The 25,771-nt window shown below is 45.3% G+C and overlaps 3 protein-coding genes and 1 long non-coding RNA gene across 4 annotated transcripts in view; 3 read left to right on the forward strand and 1 right to left on the reverse strand.

Moving 5' to 3' along the window:
- LOC119431149 (transmembrane protein 234 homolog) overlaps positions 1-25,771 on the forward strand; it is a 47,024-nt gene that overhangs the window by 8,483 nt on the left and 12,770 nt on the right. The window lies entirely within an intron of this gene.
- Positions 3,286-5,048, forward strand: LOC125940602 (uncharacterized). Its single transcript, XR_007463785.1, has 2 exons — positions 3,286-3,744; positions 4,757-5,048. It is a non-coding gene; the product is annotated as an uncharacterized LOC125940602 (long non-coding RNA).
- On the forward strand, positions 6,610-16,132 carry LOC119431350 (ras-like GTP-binding protein rhoA). Its single transcript, XM_037698837.2, has 4 exons — positions 6,610-7,106; positions 11,719-11,919; positions 12,691-12,885; positions 16,039-16,132. The coding sequence occupies exons 1-4, from the start codon at positions 6,939-6,941 to the stop codon at positions 16,084-16,086; spliced, it is 612 nt and encodes a 203-aa protein (XP_037554765.1). The 5' UTR covers positions 6,610-6,938; the 3' UTR covers positions 16,087-16,132.
- On the reverse strand, positions 13,261-24,331 carry LOC119431351 (transmembrane protein 234 homolog). Its single transcript, XM_037698838.2, has 6 exons — positions 23,861-24,331; positions 23,212-23,363; positions 22,150-22,216; positions 21,229-21,321; positions 17,907-17,978; positions 13,261-13,462 (listed from the first exon to the last, which is right to left on the reverse strand). The coding sequence occupies exons 1-6, from the start codon at positions 23,871-23,873 to the stop codon at positions 13,449-13,451; spliced, it is 411 nt and encodes a 136-aa protein (XP_037554766.2). The 5' UTR covers positions 23,874-24,331; the 3' UTR covers positions 13,261-13,448.

Raw genomic sequence — 25,771 nt, forward strand, 5'->3', positions numbered from 1 at the left:
ATCTTTTAATCCTTTGGCATCGCCACGCGTAACCCCGCAGCCAGGCCCGCGCAAGAGAGCGACAGATCAACAGTTTATTTCGAATCAATAATGTGGCTGGTGCAGGCCCTCAGCCCGAGCAGGAGCCTCGCTGGTGCGATCTTTCAACGCAGCGTTTATGAATTTCACCAGGAACTCTTGTGCCGGTAAGGAGGTGGCTTTAGGTCAATGGAGAAGTGCGACAGTGAGCCGCTGCTCGTGCGCAGCTACGCGCGGTGGTGAGAAAGACCAGTGTTGCTTGACGGCGTATTCGACGCAGGGAATGGGAGTTTTGAACTGCCGCGGCAAACGAGTGCCGAACACCGCGGAATGCGATCTACTCGGGGCCCAACGGTCGGGTACATATAGAGCGCCGCTCTTAGGAGCCCGTTCCTGCGGCGCGCGTCGGTGTCGGCGTAACCGAGCGAACGAGCACAACGAATGATGAAAGAGCGAACGCGGAGCGCAGCCGGGGATAAAAGACGCGAGGAGGAAAGCGGAGGAGGAGGGTGCAGCGCAACCATGACTGGCGCTGAGCCGTGCTCCCTCAAGGGCTGCAGAAGATAGCGCCAACCTTTCCCTTTCCCTCAAGAACCACTTATCATATCAACCATGAGGCGGAAAGCGGAGGAGGAGGATATGGCGAAAGCGTGAGAGGAAAAGCGTAGTGCGGCGACGATGGCTACGAGATGGCGCCAGAGTAGCGCGCGTCGTCCGGGAAGTCTGTCTGCGTCGGCTGCTGTGAATCGCGCCCCCACGCGTCACCCACGCGCTGCCGCTCGCGATCTCCAGTTTAGCGAGGCAGTCGCGCCACACTTCGCTCCGTTTGCAACGTGCCGCACGAGACAGATTGTCCGCGCCAGCCAATATATCGCGAAATGAAAACACGTATATAGCTGGGCCCAAATTTCGCATTGGGGAGTATCGTAATCATCGGTGAACTTCTCGGTTTCGGAGACGGATCTAGTTCGTTATATCCATTGGCAGGACAATTTCACTTCGTTAAAACGAGGTGTTCAATACATGGGTGTCTATGGCGATTTCACGGGGAATTTCATTAACTTCGTTATATCCAGTATCTCGTTATATTCCGTTTGGTTATAACAAGGTCCGAGTGTAGTTTTATTTGTTGCTTCGTACATGATAAGTTACAGCGATACCTTTGTGAATGCACGTCGTATGCGGCGAATTAGTGTGGTGGTCAGCAGACGACGCGGCGCGGATGAGCACATCTCGATAGGCATTTGGCATTCCTATTGGCTAAGGAGTCCTGCAGCTTCCACAGAGCTGCAAACGACTTGCGAAATGCAGTATAGGGTGCGCTGTATTTAGTCCGCTGAAGGACTGCAAAGGTCGCCCATTAAGCTATTTTCGCCTGTGTCGACTGTAATGCACTTGGCTTGTTGACGAGTTCGCATAATCGCTTTAAACCCATTAGAACCTTAAATGAGTCCTCCAAAGAATGAAAAGCATACTGTCCTTTCGTTGAGCTTTTCATTAGTACGATGCAGGCCACCACTAGCAGCTAAGTCGCTGATAAAGATACGCCTGCGACTGAGGCAGCAACATAAGCAGTTGATTAAAGAATTGTATGACTTTCATTATTTTTTAGTCCGCACAAGGTCATTTAAGCCACGGGGTGGACAGATTGAGGGCATTAAAATGTTTCAGGGTTTGGAATGACACAGATCATAGGAGCAGCGTCGTGGGGTTATGAGCAGGGATGCAACTTGTCTACCATTTTACTCGCGGAAACGAGTCATACGCAATATTTGCCCTGGTTCGTGAAACACTTTGTCTTAAGTCTCTCATCGTTCGTCATATGCACCTCAGAGATGGGGTCACGCAAAATTTTACATGTAATAGCAGTTCTTATCTTACTGTTCGCACCGGTTCATGTAATCTGAAGCCTCCTGTCCGTCACATGTCTAATCACGCAAAAAAAAGAAAAAGAACTGGTGGATAAAGGCACTAGAGGTCTCCACATATATATCGGAGGTTTCAGCCAGCACTCTGTGTGATGCCAGTTGTACAGTTAAACCTGCTTATAACGAACCTCCATATAACGAATTCCTGGATATAACGAAGTTTTTCGATTCCCCGCCGTTGATCCATAGAAGCACATGTATTTGAGACCTCTACGTAACGAAGTGGCAGCGAGAGACCCCCTCGATATAACGAATTTTCCCCTCCGACCACCTAGAGATTTCGCCCCAAATTTTGCATTTTTGCGCGAGCAGCAACCGGAAGCACCTTCTCCGCCGCGATGGAATGCGAAGCGAGCGCACGTGTGCGTGCGTGCGTGTACGAGGCGTCCCTGCATCCCTCGACCCGGCGATCTTGCCGCCGCGGGCGTCACCTTTCCCCCTCCCTTCATTCAAATCTGATCCTGCCGCTTGCTGCAGCTGGCCTAGCCCGCCAAGCCGGCACTCTCTCATTTTCCAGCTGATGTTGCCGACGCGCTGGTGCACGCTGTGGCACATCAGACTCGATGACGCGCTGTCAAACGCTGGCGGCGTGTGGAAGCGCCGCTGGAGAAGCGAGCGAAGTGACCTTCGTGCTGTGGTCTATCGTTTCAACGCAAACTGAGCGCCGAGAACACACAGCACGCAGAAAGCTACGAGCCGCCGACGCACCTACACTGCTAGACTCTGCCGGGCCCCAACGCAGATCGCTTTCAAGATACGGCCTGCGCGACCGCGCGCCGCCCCGCTATTCCTCCCCCCTCGCTCCCTCGCCGGTGCCTCGAGCGCAACGGAAGAAGGCGCGCTTCCTCCCTGCTTTTCTTGCGCGCGAGATTTAGACGCGGTCGTCGGCTCCCATCTTACTCGCACATACAGCATACGGCGCGCGGCGACTGCGTTATCGCCCTTGAGGGTACGGCCACCCTAGCGGCAAAAACACGCAGCAAAAACGCGCGTCAGAAACGCGCGGCAACGCGTCATGCTACGCGCGGTGAAAGCGGCAGGAATCGGGGGTCTTGCGGCGTGCCGCGCGAAATGGGTTTTGCGGCAAATGCCGCGTGCCGCGACATGAAGAACCAATCAAGAGCGACGAGGGTGCCGTCACGGAGCCATCACAACCGGAACGCCGCCGGTCCGCGCCGGGTTTTCAATCGACGATCGTCGTCTCTCGCATGAAACAACGAGCGCTCGCGGTGTTGCTCGCCCGTTCGGAGAGCGCGGGAGATTAAAGTCCCTGAAAAAAAACGGGAGATTTTATCGCGCTGCCGCGCGGCGACACGCGCGTTCCACGGTGGCCTCATAGAGAAAGAAATTCAACAAGAGGGGACACTCGGCAAAAACTGGCAACAGGAAACACGTCGCCATACGTCACGCTATACTTTTGACACCGAACGTTAGCTGCCGCGAGCATCGAAAAAAAAAGAAAACGAACTTAAGTTAACAGGCATTGATTTATTTTTAAAATTCTTTGCCGCGAAAACTAAAACGTTTTGCGTATAAATGAACTTAAGCTTTGCGACTTATTTTCCTTGCCTTACCTAGCCACAGGTCGATGACGCGCCAGTTACATGCGTCATCCGCCAGCCACTCCCCCGAAGCCAGCGAGGATGGCTGCGCGCGCGTTTGAGCGCTCGCGCGCGGCGACCCGTCTGTCTCCTTTTTTTTTTTTTTAAATGTAACCTGGTTTATTGGGCTCTCGGCGTATTCTTGCGTTCATTCTGCACTGGGACAAGACACCACTGCACTATTGGACTACGGCAAGGTGAGAAATCTTGTTTCACAGTCTACGACGCAATTAGGCTTACGGCACGGGACCGAGACTTAAGACGCAGTTAGCAAAAAACAGCTCGGCCATCCTGGCGCAGTTAATTTGAGTTAATGAATCGTGCTGAGACATGTTTCCGACGCTTCCTAGGGGACTATTGTAACTTATTTCGGTTTTTGAGCCACACTGGCCGCACAGGGCGCCGTGTCGCAGTTAGCGAGAACTCGGCCGTGGTGCGTAGTCTAGTGCATCTTGCAAGGAGAAGTTTGTGCCACTTTCTCTGACGCCAGGCATTACTGAAAAGTAATTTCGTTACTTTCTGGGGTACTTTTGAGGCACGCTGACCGCACAGCGCGCTGTGACGCAGTTAGCGATAAGCAGCTCGGCCGTGGTGATAAAGTTGGTTTGGCGTGTAATGAATCTTAGAGGGACAAGTCTGTGACGTTTTTTGTGGCTCCGCAACAACATATACTTTCTTTCGGTACTCACGCCTGTTGAAAACGCGATGGGCGATTGCCAAGAGTGATAACATGGGGTGTGCTGCTGGCGCCGGCAGAACGCGCGAACGACGAACATATCAGAAACTTGTAATTCGAAAATTACGTCTTCTAAAGGACTGAAAAAAGGCATTGCACCCACGCATTTGTCTTGAGAGCCTGTTGCGTCCGTCTCTAAGTATGTAGCGTACCGTCGCGTCGCCCGAGGCCAAGTTTTGGAAACGCGAAGTCGCTCGCGTATTGTGCTGCCAAAGTGCAGGAAATAATTCCCGGAAATGGGGGAACGCTTGGAAATCAGATGTTTTCATATATGTTTGGGATGAGTCGGGTATTTTCTACGCCATGTATGTAAAAGCGAATTGGTTTTTGTAAGGCCGCCCATTCACCGCTTTCGCACGTTTCGCCTCGCAGTATTCCTATGTCTAAATACCAAAATGACTCATGCTTGTAACATGCTGTTACGTGCTTGCAAATGTAACATGCTTGTAATTTACTTTTTTTTTTTTGTTCAGCTGGTACCGTCCGGTGGAGCTTCATACAGGAACTACTGCCTTACCTGCTGGTGTCACAACGTTGGATGAACGCACAAAAAGCGCGGAACGAGCTTTTATATAGAGCAAAATAAATATTTCCTCATTGCACAAAAGGTCTCGCGTCTACTTTGTGAAATTGCACGTGGCACAGATTCGATGGGACTTTACGAGATCGTTAGCAATCATTTTTACTAAATAAGAAACCGATTCTGCACGAAGAGCAAAAAAAAAAAGAAAAAAAAAGGAAAAGGGGGGGGGGGGGGGCGCAGCCGGCGTGCTAGCTTGCGTTCAAAATACGCGCGCCCAAAACCGAAACCGGAAGTGATGCAAGTGATCGACACCGACCGCTTGGCACGCTGCAGTCAATTCGGCCGCTGGGCCCTATGGGAGTGTCCCCTCTTGTTGAATTGCTTTCTCTATGGTGGCCTCGCGGCAAGGCGCTGACGCGCGGCAACTTGCCGCTCGCTGCATGGCGCGCGCGTTTTTTGCCGCTAGCGTGGCCGTGCCCTTATATACGGAATATCTATGAGCCAAAACCAATTTTAGGGCCACAACGCGTCATGGACACCATCTTTATATAGCAAATACGGATCTCAAGGGCCATACTTTTGCTGGCGGAAACCGAAAATACGTCATAGTTGTCGCCCCCGGCACTTTGGGCGGCCAGTGCCATCGTCAAGCCACCAAGCCAAGCGACATGAAAAGTCAAAATGGCCGCTCGAGCCGGCGCGGGGTGGCAGTTCGCAACGTATGATGCGGGAACGGTCCCACAGTTGCGACGCAACAGCGGGGTTACCAATGCATCGAGTTCTAAGGGAGCTGTGCCGGGACCAGTCGAAGACGACGTAACAGCCGCGAAAACGCAGCCCCCGGGAACGTAACAGCGAGGTTCTACTGTAACACTATACGACGCTACGACGCCATCGTGACGCTCGCTCTTCGTTTCCGATGCCTCGCGCTTGTGCGAAACGACATGCGTCCACGCATCCGGTACCTGGTGTGACATTCCGAGGATGAGTGCTTCGACGAAAACGGAAAACGGGTGCGCGTTACAATTGAGGGCACGTTAGAATCGAGTAAATACGGTAAACGTTTATTTTTCGAATTTTCCTGCCGAACCTGCATATAACGAAATCCTCTTTATAACGAAGTTTTCCGGGAATTTGTCAATTTCGTTATATCCAGGTTTAACTGTATAACTGTACACGTGTGATAACTGTATGTTGTCAATGTTTGTTCCTACTGCTTATCGGTGGGCTGGCCTTATAGACAGGAGTGAAAAACACTGTTTGCCTGCCCTTCCACGGTTTTTTCTTGTAAATGACAACTATTGTTCTTGTTCTCGTTCGATAAAATCATTTGACAAGTGAATGACAGATGGCTCCATAATGCCGTGCCACAGAAAACACGGGCACCTTCAGCAACGTGTGTAGTATATGTCTTGCTAGCGCTAGTTTGCCAACGTGCACCTGGCGCGGCGACTGGCGAGCAAGAGCTAGCACGTACAGTCGGCATCAAAAGCCTATGAACCATGGAATTTGAGAAAAAAGCTATATTTCTGCAGCATGCTATTTGGATTTCGAACATGTACTATACACTATAGTATACGCTGGCAGCATACTGTTGTACAGTATTATAGGCTACGCTCGCAAACTACCCGGAAATCCAACGTCTTCTCAGATCACGCGGTCCGTCAACTGTTGACGCCGACTGCATGTACAGGGGTGGTCAAAAGTTTCCAGGTCACAGTTTGCGCGGACATGTTCACTCTCAAGCAAGTGACGCGGTCCTGGAGTAATTTTGGCAATCGGAAGCTGTGGCTGGTGATGAACAATGTCCCTTACCCCCTTCACAGAAACCTTGGGGCTCTTATAACCCGATATATGACACGCCACAGGGCACGAAGTCAACGTGTTCTTGCAAGCTGTGGCCTGGAAACTTTTGACCACCCCTGTACGTCCGTGGCACCATGTGCAAGAGACGCCTAAAGTTGAGGTGCTTTCAGTTTCAGAGCAGTTGCCTGCAGGCCACCACCTCGACAGCCAAAGCCATGGCTTGAGCAGCACCATGGACGTCAGTGGACGTAAAGCCCGGCTCATAAGTCCAGCACCACCTACGCTCAAAGCAGGCAATCCCGTCTCGTTGTTGTCACGTAGAGCACATGGGACACAAGGGCGACATCGTGCGCGTCACACTGGTTGCAGCGGGTGACAGCACAGTCGGCAAGTCCGCCATGCTGCACGTCTTTGTGCACCGATGCTTCCCGGCCGAGTGTCTACCCACTGCTCTCGACCAGAAGGAGACGCTGCTGCACTGGAACGGTGAAACTGTACGCGCGAGTTTTCCATGCCATTACTTTTCTTGACGTCGCCAGTCAGCCCCTAGAGTCTGTACAGGAGTATGTTTATCTAGGTCAGTTACTCACAGGGGACCCTGATCATGAGAGGGAAATTTACAGAAGAATAAAAATTGGTTTTTGGAATGCATACGGCAGGCATTACCAAATCTTGACTGGGAGCTTACCACTGTCGTAGAAAAAAAAAAAAAAAAAAAGTGTGCATTCATTGCATTCTACCAGTGCTAACATATGGGGCAGAAACTTGGAGGTTAACAAAGAAGCTCAAGAGCAAGTTAAGTACCGTGCAAAAGAGCGATGGAACAAAAAATGTTAGAGCTAACATTAAGAGACAGGAAGAGGGCGGTGTGAATCAGGGAGCAAACGGGGATAGCCGATATTCTGGCTGACATTAAGAGAAAAAAAATTCACCAACGATTACGATACTCCCTAATGCGAAATTTGAGCACAGCTATATGTTTTTTCATTTCGCGATATACTGAGGCAAATAATTTGAGAGAGACATGTAGCAGAGTCCGCGATCGCCGAAAATCTGATCTTCGGGTCAAGCACGTCGGCTTTTATACATGATTTGTTGAAGGTTCCACTGTAATCGCTGGTGCCACTCGGCTTTCAGAAAGTACTACACAATTCGCGTCGCGCATACATTCAGATTACAAAACAATCGCAAACCACGACAACTGAACAAGCGCGAACGAGACCAAACCAAGCAAACCAAACAAGCACGAGCGAGAGCTGAGGCAAGCAGAAAATAGTATGAAATGAGCGGTCCGGCTGAGACCTGAATCCTTACAACTAGACCTGACCTTGTTTCTAGTATTTCCTATTTGCCAGGTATAAGTGACCTCCTTTTACTCTCCTCGTTACTCTCCTTTTTTATTGATGCGCAAGCTCCAAAAACCAGCAAAATACGCAAGACAATTCGCAACTATGCTAGAGCTAATTTCGAGGCAATCAACAATGAATTAGCTGATTTCACTAACACATTTCTGACTAACTTTGATGAACGTTGTATTCAACATAACTGGGACATGTTTTCAACTAAAGTAAACAAATTGAAAAATACATCCCTGTTCGTATTATCACGTCTAATCCTCGAACACCATAGTATAACACCCATATAAAACGGCTTTCTAATCGTAAAACACGTCTGTATCGCTTGGCCAAATTATCATCCTCTAACTCGCGCTGGACGGCCTATAAATCTGCATCTGATCCTTACATTGCAGCATTAAAGGAAGCTAAAGATAATTTCATGTCGAATACCTTACCCAACTTCTGAAATCTAATGTTCGAAAATTTTGGCGTATGATTAACCCCCGTCTTGATAACTCCATTGCCTTGGTTGACACAGCTGGCAACCCCGTTCCACCTAACCAATGTGCTACTATTCTAAATGACACCTTCTCGAGCAATTTCTCCGTAGTTACAAATACTAATCTTCCAGACATTTTTCATTACAGTTACCCATTCATGCCTCCCATTATTGTTGACACGGCTGGAATTACGAAACTCATCAATAACTTGGAGCACCATTCCTCCCCTGGTTATGATTCTATTGATTGCAAATTTCTGAAAAATACTTGTGTCTACAGTTCAATCATACTAACAAAATTTTTCAGCAATCACTTGACACATCAACTCTTCCAAACCAATGAAAATTGGGAAGGTGATTCCAATCTTCAAATCAGGCAATAAACGTTCACCATTTAATTATTGGCCCAGTTTCATTAATAGCACATGCTGCAAACTCTTAGAGCACATTGTATACTTGAACCTTGTCGCCTTTCTTGAATCTAACTCCTTTTTCTCACCAGCTAAACATGGCTTCCGGAAATCATTTTCATGTGAAACACAGCTCATATCATTTACTCATAAATTACACCACATTCTTGATCGTTCTTCGTTAGCTGACTGTATTTACTTGAATTTTTCTAAAGCGTTCGACAAGATCTCCCACATACTTCTTTTCATAAACTTAAGTCAACTTAATATTGATAGTAGTCTTTTTTTGTAGATCAAAGATTTCCTTTCGAAATCATTCCCAATTTGTTGTAGCCAATGAACTTTCCTCTACCAATGTCCTGTTCAATCTGGAGTCCCACAAGGATCCGTATTAGGCCCCCTTTTTTTCTCATTTTCATTAAGGACCTTCCTTCTTAGTTTCTTGTAATATTCATCTTTTCACTGACAACTGCGTAATTTTCCATGAAATAGTTACTGATAATGATGCTAACATGCTTCAGTCAGATCTAAATTCTATATCTAACTGGTGCAATACTTGGCTAATGGAACAAGTGCAAAGTGATGCGTGTCTCTCGTGCATCTAATAGTCCTTTTCCATATTCCCTAAACAACTCTCCCTTAGCCGCGGTTTCATCCTATAAATATTTAGGCATTCATATCACATCTAATCTAAGTTGGTCTTTGCCATATTGAGAAGATAATTAACAACACTAATCGCATGTTAGGTTACTTAAGCCATAACTTTTCAGCAGCCCCCTCATCTTGAAAGCTCTTGTTATATAAAACACTCATTCGATCTAAATTAGAATACGTCACTCCAGTCTGGGATCCAAGCACTAACAATTTGGTTGCGTCACTAGAAATGGTGCAGAATCGCTCTACTCGCTTCATCTGTTCCTGTTATAACCACACTGCCACTACAACTTCTATGAAATCTGATATCTCTCTTCCATCTCTAGCATCCCGCCGAAAAAATTTTCGCTTGAACTTCTTTCATCGGCTTTACTATCACCCAGCCCTCCGTGACGAATTCATTCTTCAGCCACATTATATATCTGACCGTGTTGGCCATCGCTTTAAGGTTGGTATTGAGCGATGTCATACTAAAACCTTTCTTTACTCTTTTTTACCTCGAACTTCACAAGATTGGAATCGCCTTCCTTCCGACATTGTTTCCATTAATGATAACACCCAATTTAAATGTCTTAGCTAACACTGTATAATTAGGAGTTACCATGCCTTACCATGCTTCGTCATATTATTGTACACTATGTTTGTTCTCTACCCACTCCCCTCTGTAATGCTTTGGCCCTGAGGGTAAATAAATAAATAAATGAAGATATAAGTACGCAACGAGCGGTCGGTGGGTCCGCATGAAACCAGTTTCCTGTGGGCATGTCACTGAGTGGGCCGCTCTCATTGGTCTCCGCCGTTTGCGGCTCGCGTCTGCAGCTTTATTCTTTCGCTGTTGTGCTCGTTCGCCTCAGATATAGGCCAATAAGAGCTGCGCTGGTTCTTTATTCTATGGCTGCACTCTAAAAATGGAGCTTGGCAGGCCGTGTAATGTGTAGCGTAGATAACCGGTGGTAAATAAATAAATAAATCGAGGATGGCAGAGAACTAGGTGGGTTGACTAGGAAACTTGCAGGCGGAAGTTCGAACCAGCTAGAGTAAGACAAGGTAATTGGAGATCACAGGAAGAGGCCTTTGTCCTGCAGAGGACTTGAAATAGGCTGATGATGATGATGATCATTTCTAGACGTATCTTGCGCAAGTCATATGTTGGCTCTTGCTAAAGGCACACCAAACCGGAATATTAAGTTTAAGGGGGCCCTGAAACACCTTTTTCTTGTCGCCAGGCAACAAGCTGGAGTGAGTGTGATGCCTTTCAATAAATATATTCCTGCAAAAATGTTAAAGAGAACTGTGCTAATAACACAGATATAGAGTGTGCAATGTTTGCCTTCCCCGCATACTCCTTCTCAACGTTCCCATCAGCTGAGGCGGAGCCCATAGTTACATTCTTCTTTCTGCAGTGCACTTACAGTAACCCTTCAAAGTTGGCATCTCGACAACAATGCCAGAGATTGACAAAGGAATGGTGGCACAAAGGGTGGGTCGCGCTTACCACTGCTTCCCTGTTGGATGCAAGATAGGTGTGGATGCATGCGCGAGCTTTCACTTGTGAATAACTCATGGTCACGGTGCCTGTTGGCTGCCGCACGCTGGTCTATGACATAATAGGCGGGACATGATAAAGATCAACAGTTTTGAAAGCCTCATGTGAGAGTTGGCGATCTTTTACACTAGATAGGGAGCTATCTGGTGCTTGCATCAGAATAAAATTTTACAGTAACTAAGTATCCTTACGTGACTTGAATGCGAAAGCATTATCACTTCTCTAATTAAAACATCACGTCATACATTGTCACGTGTCCTTCACAACTCTACCTTAATCCACCTTGCTCTAATTTGTACCAACCTTAATCTTCTTTATTCCACCTTGCTCCAATTTATACCAGCCTTAATCCACTTGAATCCCTCTTAATCCACACTGATGATGATCTTTGGTAGCACTCGTTGAGGACAACGCTGGCTTTTCTGCCCCAGGACATAATGCTTTCGCATTAATATTTGGCCTGCGTGTTTGTGGCCTTATTGTCTACAGATCGCGAATGCTTTCTTACCGCGTTGAAAGTGTTACAGGGCCCGCTGTAAAACCCATGACCTTGGGCAGGCTGACTATTTTCACATTTTATCGCTGGATGAATACTGAAAAGTGACTGAGGCAAAGTCTCAATTGTCGACTGTCATTCTTTTCTTTCTATCCCTTCAACAGGTGCACCTGAACCTGTGGGATACTCCGGGGTCCAGCTGGTATGACGCGCTGAGGCCGCTCGCCTACCCCGAGGCTGACGCGGTCCTGATCTGCTTTGCTCTCAATGACCGCGCCAGCCTAGTCAACGTAGAGCAGAAGTGGGCGCCCGAGATTAGGGAACGCCTGCCCAACGTGCCGATAATACTTGTCGGAAATAAACAGGCAAGTTGACTCGTGTCGTGTACAGCCCGTGGCCTCACGATGTGGTGGCGCTGTTTTCAGTTTCAGTGGGAACGCAAAACTGATTTTCGGCGAACTCTACAGACGTGAAATCTTCTTCAGAAGACATGATTACACAACTTCGCAGATATTATAATACTCGGCAAAGATTATTGTTAGAAGCAGCAGGAATCGAAGAGTGATGATGAGTGGGGTATCATTACCGAATGGAGCTGCTGCGCTCAGTTTCTGCAAACTGTAAAAACCGGCAAATTGGCACTTGACCAAGGGTAGCTTGTACGAACATTTAATAACGAAAATAATAACGAATTTAAGAAAGCGTTCTTAAATGATCCCTAGACAACTCCTAGTCCACATTAGAATGTGTTCTTAAATTTGTTATTATTATTACCCACCCCAGGTACCAAATAAACTTGCAACCTTGACCAAGTAGGATCAATACTAGAAAAAGTAAAATGAGTGCTCATCTCTAATTAAAAAGCAACCACGCATGCACATTCTCAAGAGTGGATATAGCGTTTTGCTCCTAAGAACTAGGTTGTGCGCTCAATCCCTAGCCGCATTGGCCGCATTCTGATGGGGGGTAGTACAGACAAGAACACTGGTGTATCGGGGTGCATCTTACATAACCCTACGTGAATGAAATTAACCCAGAGTCCCCCAACGCTACAGCACCTCGCATAGTGGTCGTGAGTCGCCTGTTGCGGCCTTACCACATAACGTAACATCACACTGCTATACGGCTTCACGCAGGACCTTCGGGACATTGACCCACAGCCACTGTGTGAAGTGAATCCAAGGCCAGATGCTGAATCATTTGTCAATACTTCCGAGGGTGAAGCCATGCTAGAATGCATCGGAGGGTCGGCCTACGTGGAATGCTCAGCTCTCGCGGACCAAGGTCTTGAAAGGGTCTTTGGTGCAGCAATCGAAGTGGCACTCAAGCAGGTAAGTTATAGGCATTCCTCCTCCTTCCTAAATGCCCTCAGACTTGGACAACTCTTACAGAAGTACTAGTAGCCACAATCACTCGATCAGGCCTATATGATTGCATCACAGCTTTATATCCACTGGCTAAGCACAAAAGATACAAGCGCTGTAGGGTTGCTACCGGACGTGAGTTAGGCACAACCCAGAACACTTTAGAGCAGCCATTTGATGACTTAGCATGAAAAATGTGTGCACTGGAGTGAATACGAGACGAATAAGGCATAACCGAAAACTCGCCAGGGCACACCCTCCAAGATCGAAAGACACTTACGCTGCCGACTTGCACCAGAAGTTAATGATCAAGGAACAAGGCAAAATTTTTTGCAGCAGTGCTCGTTTTCTATGGTCATTTATTGCTTTTGGAGCTACGAGAGAATAAAACTTGCACTGATTACAAAGTACTGGCAGTGCTACAATGAAAAGTAACTGATGTGAAATCTGCTGAGGGACAAGTCCATTTTCCTTTTTGTCCATTGAGTTACATGTGATGCTGGGACACAGGCATAGCCAGGAAGGATGTTTCAGTCTGAAGCAACTTGAAAAATTTTGATAATCCATATGAAAACATGTTTCACAAGACATGTTTCAAAATATAACACTCTAATTATGCATTTTTCGTGAGACCATGCATACATAAGTAAATGCTTTGCAAGCAGAGCTGCAAGCATGCAATACAAATACTAGTTTGTGTTACTTGCTGAACAGTGGATTGTGGTAACAAGTACTGATGAGCAAATATCAAACACAAAATAAAGTAAGCCGGAAATATTGTTAGCCACAGTGCGTTTCAGTGGGTGCTCTGGAACAAAACCAAAATTCAAGTTCTAAAGCGGCATCAGTTATAGAAAAACAAATTTCTTCCAATTTTGCAGCTCAGTATTTCACTTGCCACACAGTAATTCTATGAATGGCAGCAAAGGAGTCGTGACTACATGCAGTGTGCAATCCTACATCCCTATTTACAATTGCACAGTCACTTTGCTTTTGAACTAAGGGCATATTGAGTGCAAATGTGCATGAACAACAGAGATAGAACACATAAGACATCACTACGTTCATTCATACTTGTGCTAAACACGACTTCCATTTAAAACTATGACCAGCTAGCCCTTCCAGGCTGAGCTGAAAGCATTGATTAGGTAAGGTAGGTCCTGAATTGAAATGAATTGAATTCTGGGGTTTTACATGCCAAAACCACGATTTGATTATGAGGCACGCTGCAGTGGGGGACTCCACATTAATTTTGACCACCAGGGGATCCTTAATGAGGTAGGTCCTGATGAACATTAAGGGCCAATTTTATGCACTTTGTGTAAGAATATTAATTTATGAGGTTTTGCATTCCTGCCAATAATAGCTAGGCTTCTCAGCATGTTTCCTCTCACCTCTTCCCATCAACGTAAAATTGGTATGATCTCGCACGAACAATCTCCCGGGCTTATCACAGGACTTCGTCTGTAATAGTCTTAACACAACAGCGAACAAATGTGCTTTTCAGAAACATTGTGATACTGTGGAGTAATCTGTATGCATGTAAAAAATAAAAGCGCGGAAGCCATGAATGTAAATCGTCTTCTAATGATATAGAGCAATTCCAGTCGAAAGCAAAGGCCATTAGCTGCAGCTGCTCTGCTCATGCACCATAGGTTGGCAAAACGAGTGTCGCTCACCCAGACTCGAACTAACACCTATCTGTACTCAACCGGGCTGGTTGGTTTGTGTCCGGGTGAGTTTGCCGACCCCATTTGACCACAACTGAGTGAATTTCACGAGCACATACATGTGTGCGTATGCATAGGTCGGCATACTCAATCACGAGTGCACTGACTCATACTAGCGCCACACTCATTTCACGGGTGTGAGATAGAGCATTAGTGAGCAATGAAGAGTGTGAGAGTACGTGAGTATGAACAGGGGTGAGTGCCAACAAAAGTCAGTGACGATGATTTTGAAAGGGCGTGAGTATGAACATGAGCGACTAGTCTGAGAGTGTGAGTGGATGCGCAAATGTATGCGAGCGAGTGCTGGCGAATGCGAGGATGGGCGCGAGTTTGTGTAGGTTAATTGTGAATGGAAGTGACTATGAACGCAAGTGAGTGTTGAAGAGTATGAGCGAGTGAGAGTAGGAACGTGACTGAGTACCAACGTCTGCGAGTGCACGCGAGTGTGAGCGAGCATACATAGCCTGCGAAAATATCAGGCGAGCGACTATCAGCTGGAATATGCACGCACTGCATATGATTGTCGCACTGAGGCCGCCACTGCTGCAGCGAACTGAAAGAATGCGTTAGTACAAACCGGGCATGGCAACAGTGTGAGAAAAAGCACCGATTCAATCTGACCGGATGTACCAAACACTCGCATCCCTGGGCAAGATGGTGCCTAAGTAGATGAGATTTCCGTAGCCATGCGGAATACCAGTTTAAGGGGATGGCTGCAGCTTGAGATGAGGGAAATTTCAAAGATCTAAAGCTCTTTTGAAAGCACACAGTAATAAGATATTTGTGAGGAAAACTTCACGTGAGAGGTACCCTCTTGTGTCTGAACCACTTGCATTATCGCTATAAAAAAAGTGTCAGGGAATCTAACAGAATGCACCAGCCTATATGACCGCTTGTGACTGACTCGGCGATGAATGCTTGACTGTGCATGTACCAGTGCAAAGTGTGGAGTTCTCTCTTCCTTCTCCTCTTTCAATCCCCTTCCCCCGTGCAGGGTAGCCTACAGGGCTTGGCCTGGTACACCTCCCTGCCTTTCCGTCATGAATTCTCTCTGTCTCTGTTATAGAGAGTCTATTGTAAATACTGAATTCTGAGGCCGAATTTGTAATTAATTTTTCATTCTTTTCTACCTTTCTCATTGGCTCAGACGCCATTATCGCTAGGATCAGCCACTTGGCATGACAGATAAGAAAAGTATGGAAAATGAAATGTAACATTACAAAATATAGGCCATGTTCGAATCAACAAATTAAACAGATATATATATAGCGGGCTTGGTTTACCAAGAGTTCAACATGCTCTTAATTGCTGCATAGCCTCATAAATGATTGTAGACAAGCATGACAACACTTTACCTCGTACAAGTGACACGTACTTCTTCTTTTTGCAGAAAACCCAAAAGAAGAAATGCTGCAGTTGCTGCTGCAGTATTCTGTAACCGCTTGGTTTGTACAGTTTTACGTCTTTCAGTATTAAAAGCTCAATGAAATGCTGGTCACAAAGTCGCACATTACCATTCCCCTCATGTAACAGCAAAACTAGAGCAGCTTGATTCGCAAAGCTTCTTGTTCATAATCATACTCTATCGTCATTGTTTGGGTGCCTTCACTACCACAAAATATGTTCACTGTTACAATTGGCTAATGCTTCTTCTTGTGAATCACTTCAGTATATGAACTGCTTCAGAGTAGTCAGCTTCCTGTACATAATTCTTTTATTGACTCTCAACCTCTGCCAACACTTTTAATACGGTAGAAGAGCATATCACAGGTTCTGCTTGATTTGGCTGCACTTTCTGCACTAGCTCAGAAAAAGTACAGCATGAGACACATGCACCGCACTCCTTGTTTTGTCATTGCAGGAAATGAACGAGTTCTTGGTACTCTTACTGTTGCTCATTTAGAAATTCAGAACGTGCAGGCACCACAAACATTTTGCAGTGCAAAAGGACTGCGCTGTGCTTCCTTATCAGTGGTGCCAAAACATAACCAATGTTTCATTACCGCAATCAGCTTACCAAGCAGAAGGTAAGTTCACAGGCTGGACTGTTACAAGTACACATTCCCAAACATATATGACAGTGTCTCCAAGTTCTCATGAATCACACTTTCTGCTTAGCAAGATCCATCCACAGCTCCCTCTTCATTGCATCTATGAAATACCATATTTACTCAATTCTAACGTGCACTTTTTCCTGAAAGCTTACTAAAAAAAACGACGTGTGCATTGGAATCAAGTTTCTTGTCAGAACTGCAATAGTGGACATGCTATCGTCACTGGGATTCAAGATTGCTGTAATCCACACGGCAGCTGTAGCTCTAGGAGCTGCGACACTATTTGAGCCCGCTTTTGTAAGTTTGTTATGCTACCATAGTCTGCAAAGTGTTTAATGAAATTGGGTATCTCAAGTGCCATGGACGGCACTGAAGATGAGATGTTATGGATGGGCTGTTGATATAGCGATAAGGAGGCCTCTGACTAGCAACAATGAATAATGCCCAGTTCACTGTTGCTTGGATGCAATAATTGTTTTTCTAACTGAGAAAAAAAAAATGCAATTACTTTCTCTCTTACAATGAAAATCTGATAAATGAACAGTCAGGGCCATAGTGCTTTTCATTTCTCACCATGAAAATAAGGTGCACGTTACAATGGAGTAAATACAGCACATAATATGGCAATAAAAATTCATGCATAGCATTCACCACAAAGGCTTATGACAGCACACAATGAGGCATGGATGTCGCTGCACTTTTCTACTCTACTAATTGGGTGCACCATGAAGAGACCATGTTGCTACACCACACTCATTTACACACTCTGTTTCACCTTTCAGAACTAGTGGGGAAAGTGCAGACAAATTGATGGAATGCTTAATTTAGGTCACTCGATACACCTTAGCACGAAAGTGAGACTGTGCTCTCTTTGTATATTGTCTAACTGCACATTGACAAGACACTATAGGCACTCTATTCCAGAATAAGTTATGGTCTCAGCCAGACAAGGTGAAACGCCATGCAACATCACAGCACTTGAATATTCCAGTTTGGCGACTTAAATACGAGGTGCAATTTAAAAAAAAAGAAATAGAAGCCCAGAAAGTCATCATTTCAGACTTCTGTACCAATCACTTGACGATCTCACTTTCCTCAGTCTACACAGAGATATATCCAGGTGCTGCTATCACTGGGATGCTAAAGTGATCACTCCCCCGATGCTCTTGCTATAAAAAAAAAAAAAGAAGAGAGGAAGGTCAACCTTGGTTCCAGGCTTTGTCGGCAACACACAGTGTCACTCCTGTGGTCACAAGGGCCATGCCAATGTATGTGCCTGTAAATAAAGAGAAAATGCATCAAAACGAACATAATTTGTGTCTGATACTTTTTGTTCAACTTTTGCATTGAATTTCAGAACCAGATAACTATTTAGGCCAGCAGTTCCAAAACATTTAGCCACTGGAGACTATCTGTAGACCCCTGTTCAGCATGTCATGTTTTATGCAAATGTATTCATAGAAAACTAGCCATCAAGTGCAGGACAACTACTAAGGTAATTCTAGTATGTATAGATTCAAGTACATACATCACTGACAGTCCATGAATAATGAGAAAGGGAAGGACAACTACTAAGGTACTTCTGGTATCGTATCAGATTCACGTACATACATCCTGACAGTCCTGAATAATGAGAAAGGAATGGTGAATGCAGGAAACGAGAATATTGATGTCGGGTCAATCAAACGAAGATGTTTTAAAGGTCCACTTTATCATCTACCCTGTACTATATGACTCGGATCCAACTGCTTCTTTGTCTAAGTCTACGGAAGACCATTCCACAAATTTAAGCGAAAGTTGCCTATCTCCACTGGAATTATGCATGCAAGACACATCCCAGAATTCGTTTCAATAAACAAATGCACAAAACAAGCATCAAAACAACATGACAGATGATAAGACATGTTCAAACAATGCGAAGCACATAGTGTTAGCCACATGTGTTTCCCAGTAAAGATTACTGGGAAACACATGTGCTGCAGTTGCCAGGAAGCAGAAACTGTAGCATACGAAGCAGGGAGTGAACTCACACCAGGGTGTCAGAACGAAATGAAAACAAAAACGAAACAAAGTGATATTTTTGACTGGATCGAAAACGTAACCGAAACATTATTTATGATTTTGTTTCGGAGTGAAACCGAAATATTCTTGATTGGCTTTTGATTCAAGGGGAAAGTCAACAATCCGAAACAGTCAACATAAGCCAACATCAGAATTGGCGCACATCTCGGGGGTCCGTGTAAGCGCGCTGTGCAAGCGATAGCCAGTCGAGTGCTCCACTAATCTAAGCCTGCCGCTCAGTGCACTAGCCGATCAGCATTGTAGCAAAACCCAGGGCTTGCGCGCTAAGAGCTTATCATTTCGTTTTCAACGGGTACAACGCTTTGTTACCGAAGTTCTATCCTTTGTTTGTGTTCGTTTTATCGGAACAGCGGTCTCGGATTATGGCGAGTACATTCAATGATGTGCTGCTTCTGAGATCATGCTCAGTGCCTTGACTCAAGGCACTGAACATGATCTCAGAATGCACTTATTGAGAAACATTAATACTATATTTTTATTGTTACATTGCTTCGAAATTTTTTGCATGCGAACCAGAACTGTTACGGATCATTTTTTTTTTTTTTTTGGTTCCGGAGTTGAACCTGAACAGAACTTTTTTCAGTGGAATGAAACTAAAACCCGAACAAAAAACATTTCGTTCCGACACCCTGGTCACTAAAAAAACATTTCGTTCCGACACCCGGTCACTACACTTTCATATGTAAAAGAAGAACCCGCCTAGCAACTTATTTCTTTGTGTTGTGATAGCGCTATGGCAAGGCCACACATAGTTAGGACTCCCATTCACTACACTGCAATAAAATGCTGCCACTCGTCTGTTAGTAGGTTAGGTTATATTTTATTTTATACAAGAGAAACAAAGTTTGTACAAATTGAGATGAGGAAGGCAGCAAGAAAGCTCTGGGGAAATAGCGCTCATTTTTCCTTAAAGCTTGCCCTGAGCACACACTGTGGGATACATAAGCACTTCATTAACAATGACTAAATTTAGGTGCAGCAAAAAGGCAGCACCTAGATTGGAGCACCGAAGACTGACAAGCAACAAATTTAGGTTGCCAGTGACTTTTTTCGCGACTCTGCTGTTGCTTTCCAATTTCACCTGCTTTACAAACTTTCCTTAATAAACTTGCTCGAAGCGAGCATCGACACGACACGGCAGGTCGGCACAAGTACTATCACAATCTCTTTCTTCTTGTAGTAGCAATTTTTTTACAGCGAAGCTGTTAGGCTCTCGTTGGACGGCATTTTTCGTGTCCGCGTCTGTTAGCAAAAATGTGGGCCGATCCCGGAGGTAGTGCAATACCGGGCCTACCCACGGCATAGCTGTAGCAGGCTTTAAGCATTCGGCAACGTGAAGCAAGAAGTGCATACATTCTTTGGAATCACACATATACCATACAGAACAGCATTCATTTCAATAATAAACAAGCACAAAACAAGCATCCAAACCACATAGTCAATGAATAGCCCGCAAGAAATTCATAAGGGTGTTCTATGCCACTTCTCGATGCATGCATCCGTGGCATATAATGGTTTCAATATCAGGCTAGAGTATGTGTTCGAATCTTGCCGTCGAACATTTTTAATAATGTTGACTTATCTGTTACACAGTACTTTGATGAAAATGACGAGTTTACAAAGTCACGAAGCCATCTGAAGCTAGAATGATGAAGTTTAGGCAAATCCGTCTACTTCCCGTAAATCCCACGCTGGCAGAACCGCCCCGATTGCAGCACTGCTAAGGGTAGGCCATGCAGGTTAGGGCTCCCGAGGAACCACGGCAATCACAAAGCAATCATCACGACCATCACTCTAAAATAATAAAACATTTCATGCAACCATCAGCAGGTGTAGTGGTTTTGCAACAGCTAGGCTCGACATTCACTTTCGCAGGGCCAGGATGGCGAGTAAACTTTTTTTTTTTCTCGCAATCTCGCACCGCCCAATTCTTCAACAACCTTTAAAATGTTTTCGCAAGCAAAGTCTACTTTTAGGCAATTGGGGCATCATCGTTCGTTCCTTTCAAAGAGGGTTTTGCTTCCATCTGATTCATTGCACCTTCACTATGAAGGTGTAATGATTAAACTTATTTAAATAACTTGTGGGGCCTTATGTGCCAAATTAACGATCTGATTATGGAGCATGCTTTAGTGGGGACTCCGGATTAATTTTTACTATCTACGTTTTTTTAACGTGCACTAAATTTAAGTACACAAGAGGTTGTTACAAGTTAGCCCCCATTGAAACGTGGTCACCGTAGCCAAGATAAAATCTATGACCTCTTGCTTGGCAGCACAATGCCATAGCCACAAAGCTACCATGGCAGGCTGAAAGTGTAATGGTACACTGCATCTGACGCAGCATCTCAAGTGGCTAGAAATTATCTCCAGTGTAAGATTACTTCAGTCAAGTGTCAGTGTAAAGGGCCACAGCCCTCAATTGACACAAGTGCTGGTACTCACGAGCACTAGTAGTTGTTTCGCCCAGAATACGCCCAGCCAAGGTGACAAAGATGAAATTGAGAGAATTAGTAAGTGGCACCGCCAAGGACAAGTCTGTAAGAAATGCAATAAAACAGCTGCTCAAGTGATCACCATGATGGAATGCCATACAGTGCAAAATTGGCTTCAAATGTGCAGCGCAAGTGGAACCTTCAAAATTCATGAAGAGATGGAAGACAGTTTAATATGAATATATTTGCAGACTTAACTACAGTTGAAGAAATTAGGTGAACCTGTAAGAGACTTTAGTTATAACTGTCAGGACACAACAAGCAGGCTCCATAGTAACTCGGCAGCTAATCTCACTGCTACAGGGCATGAGACTGCATGTTCAGAATTTTAATGGGGGGAAAAATGCAGAAACAACAATTTACAAAATTCTCAAGCACATGAGCGTGTTTGCTCACACTTTGCTTTGGCTTAACTTTGCTTTCAGTAGCATATCTCCTTCGCGACAAGCCAGACTTGCATGTGAGTACCACATGTGAGAGGAGGGCAATTTCACCATCCTGGGCACTGCATTGTCAACAACAGTAAAAATTTCCGTCGACATGCCCAAACATTGCAGTAGACAGCCATGCCTCCAGGAATCCCTGCACCTGCACAGGTTTACTTCGATGCATGGCTGCAGCTGCTGTCAAGATGCACTAGTACAACTTGACAGCAGTTGTCTGTGGAGCGTGGCCGTGCGCTTGTGTGCCCGTAATATTTTGTGGACATACATCAGAGTCTGAATGGTATGCGTTTGGTTTGCAACATAAAACGAAGACTCTGCTGCTTTGCTAAAGATAACTTCAATGGCCAAAGGGATGGCAAGCTGCTCTCGCAAACAAGCAGAGAGAACGAACTTAATCTATAGAGCCGATGAACCACCCCACTGACCTGCAGATCCTAGGGCCAGCGCATAAATGGCAGACCCACTCTGGTTTATTAGGAATGGCATCACATACTGGAAAGATGTAAAAACGAGAAGCACATTGCACTTGAGCAGCAAGATAAACAAGGGAATGTAACAATGGCCACAGAAGTAGTTCTACACTAAATACACTGTCTTCTGACAGGGTAATGTGAAACATTTGGCCAATGACCACAGAACTTAACTGCCAAGACAGGTCTTATGCTTATAAGGGAGCGATCTAGCCATAATTTTCATCCTTCCAGCACTGCCAGAAATATGCCAGTAACTTCAGATTTCAGTGGACAGTATGGAAACTGTGTCAGGAAGTACTTGGTCAGTCAAGTGACATTCCACAGTGCATTCCTTTTTTTACCTCTCCCTCTTTGCATACACCGAGAAAGGCAATCAATATTGATACTGAAATGTGTCACAATGCCTTGAACGTGGCACTGTTAATGCCAGTAATGTTGCCAGTAAAATGCGCATCTCCGCTTGTCTGCACACAATAATGAGAAAAGCAATTAAAGAAATGTGGCATAAAGCTTTGAACATGACTGTTAATACAAGTACAGACCGCAGTAGTAGGTGCAAAGTAGCCGGTCTCAGAGCTATTATCAAAATAAAGGGTAGATCAGCACACTTTGGGACACACACTAGAGTCAACGTGAGTGCAGCCCTCTTGCCTTCCAGGTTACAGATGTGGGCCCAACTTGAACTTAAAAACTTGAACTTAAAATTAAAACGTAAAGCTGAAGCGGCAAGTCATTGCATTGGATGAAATAAGTAGTGCTCTCAGTCCTACGTAGTTGCTCCCTTCTTAGCTCTTAAATGTTGACACATATTTGTGTAAAGATTGCACCCTTAGAATTTCTGTACAGAGTTCTAGCTAAGTTTATAATTATGGTGCACGCCACCAGGAACAGCTAGCATATATCTCGGGCAGCATTCAGACGATTTCTTGCGTGATACAGTCTGCGGACGTTTGACACCCACAGATGTGCTCTTCAAGAGTGGGCTGAAACGTAACGTGTGGTCATGGCCTTCACCTGCGGTCTGGTCGCAAGGAACTTTACTTCCGCGAGCCACTGGCTCAGCGCTCCTTGGCGTTTGATATCCTCCACACCTTTGGCCCCTCGACGCAGGAGCGGGGCTGAAAACCCCACAGAGCGGCCACGGCGAACTAGCCACAGTATCTGCACTGAAAAAAAAATAATAAAATCGGTAACAAAAGCCAGTTTCTTTAGCAAAGCAAAACCATGCAACACAACAATGTGTACAGTATGTCGAAGGCTAGCATGCAAATGACGATCGCTCGAGGATGCCAAGTCAACGCTCTGGTCAAGCGCATAGCATAATTCTTTATTTGAAGCCTTCGTTGCTACTCTCACTGGAAGACAAACAATTTTCCACAGACTATCCGCGCAGTGCGCAATGCCAAAACAACCTAGACGACGGCTGTGAACGTGGCTTCGGTGAGCGATAACATGATTTTGTTCAGATGCAGCAAATGACAATGATGCTTGGAATAGAATGGAAGCCGTACACGGCAAACTGTACAGATAAGTGATGGAAAAAGACGTTAATAAGTCTGCTGGAACAAGCTTTAGGATTGTCCCACCCATAGCCTCCTCTATAAAGTTATAGAGGAGGCTATGTCCCACCGTATGCATGCAAGTCATATGTGAAACACCTTACCAGGGTCAAGCATGCCGACAGTGCTTGATTTCAGCGCTGCATGACCACCAAATATTCACTGGAACGCTCGACAATTATATGGCAGTGTATTTATTTAAAGACTTCATTTATGTACAAAAGACGCGCTGCTCCTCCCAGCTCCTTTCGAGCCCCCCTTTGCGATTGCTACCATTTGTAAAGATTGTTGCCATGGTTACGGTGCTTTTTCAAGATGTCAAATTGACTGGTAGCTTAAATATTACGTATTACCGTGTAATCTTCTTTAAAAATTTTGCAGTAGTAACATTATACAAGTCAATCACAAAAATTTAACTCTTCGTGGGTAATGCTATCGCAACTCGCGCTGTTTCAGCAAAAACAAACGTCAGCGTTAGCATCAACGCGCCCGGTGTCCAAGATGGTAGCCCACATAAAGCATTTTCTCGATTTCATGAATGTTTCTGCGGACAGTGTAAATATCCAGTTCAAAGAGAAGGTGAGCGGCAGTTCAGTCCTTCTACTTCGATCCGCATTTCGAACCGCCTACTTCGACTTCGCGGACACAAAACCCAACGCGCTTTGCCATATGTGTTTACGTGTTCACGCCGGTTGTTTCCCCGACACGGAACTTTTCTTTCGGCGTCACAGAGCGCTTGCTTTGCTTACACACGCTGCCGATTTTGTGATGTCATATGAACGGTGCACTACTGGTCACAGAGACGTCAAGTTGGATGGGGCGTATGAACAAACTACGCCGTACATCTGGTAACCCCACTCTTCATTCATTGTTTTTGTTGTTTTTGTCAGCGCTTATGTCATGGCCGGGAGGAAACTCACTCCACGTAGACATGCGTACTACGCAGAACAGCGCCTCTGACATGTCATGTCGAAGTGGGTGCCGGCTTTCGATGTATTCTCAATGCGATCGATGAACTGCACGCGTAAAGGAGCTATGATCTTGGGTGGTAAACAGCTCTGTAGGTCTTGAGACGTACTTTACAGTGCGACGAAATTTGCAGGTTCCTACGGTGAAGGTGGACTCTGGGCTCGAACTCACAGGATGCGCGCCGATCGGACGGTACATCGCCGAGCAGTCCGAGAAAGGACGGACCGTCCTCGGTAAGGTGTTTCAGTTCCGTCGACTTTCGAGTATGAATACGGCAATCTACACCGCCGGGAGGGGCGGCGGATGTGGCCTTCGCGTTATGTGCTGTTCGAGAATGTGTCGCGTTAACCGGATGTCCCATATAAAACAAATACAAAAATTGTGTGAATTCAAGTGAAAGAATTACCAGCTTTTAAAAATAAAAAATGCTTACCATCTTTCTTTTTTAATCCACTGAGCTTCATTGATTGCATAACGTGCGTGCAGCTCAAGTAAAGAAAAAATAAGTATTCATTACATTTCATGTTTGTGACGAAAATAGACGCAGATATGGAGCTAAGTGAATAGGCACTGCAGTTTATTATGATTGCCTTTCCGCTGGTTTGATCAACATATTAAAGTGGAATAACAGCAAGGTGATTTTTCAATCATCTGGTGCAATATTTGGTGCAGCAGCATTCGATTCACTCTCTGGAATTTTCTTCCATCTAAAAGTGATGTCCCGTCATGACAGAACATTATTGTAGTCACTACGATATTGAGCTTGGTTATATTACTTTTAGACATTGTAGTGAAGCAAACAAGTATTAGCTTTACTGCTACCAGTACTGCTTCAGACCCCATCTTTCATTTTTTGCTATAGGAATGTGTGTGCCGTCAGTCTCTGTAGCAACCATGTTTGTGCACATATGAGACAGTGAAAAGTGGCAGGTTGAAGGGACATTGAAGAGAAAAAGTAAATCAGTTTAACTGATAAAATATTCTTCTAAAACATATGTTAATTAATTTTGAGGAAAGAGATTGATTACAGAAAGGAGAAAAGGCAG

The sequence above is a fragment of the Dermacentor silvarum genome, chromosome 10, assembly GCF_013339745.2.
Source record: "Dermacentor silvarum isolate Dsil-2018 chromosome 10, BIME_Dsil_1.4, whole genome shotgun sequence".
Taxonomy (NCBI): domain Eukaryota; kingdom Metazoa; phylum Arthropoda; class Arachnida; order Ixodida; family Ixodidae; genus Dermacentor; species Dermacentor silvarum.

Coding starts and splice junctions, on each gene's coding strand:
- LOC119431350 (XM_037698837.2), top strand. CDS start 6,939: ATGGGACACAAGGGCGACATCGTGCGCGTCACACTGGTTGCAGCGGGT. Junction 11,920..12,690: donor TACTTGTCGGAAATAAACAG/GCAAGTTGACTC, acceptor GGCTTCACGCAG/GACCTTCGGGACATTGACCC. Junction 12,886..16,038: donor TCGAAGTGGCACTCAAGCAG/GTAAGTTATAGG, acceptor TTCTTTTTGCAG/AAAACCCAAAAGAAGAAATG.
- LOC119431351 (XM_037698838.2), bottom strand. Junction 22,217..23,211: donor TCCTTGCGACCAGACCGCAG/GTGAAGGCCATG, acceptor ACATCTTTCCAG/TATGTGATGCCATTCCTAAT. Junction 17,979..21,228: donor CGAAACAACTACTAGTGCTC/GTGAGTACCAGC, acceptor CTTTATTTACAG/GCACATACATTGGCATGGCC.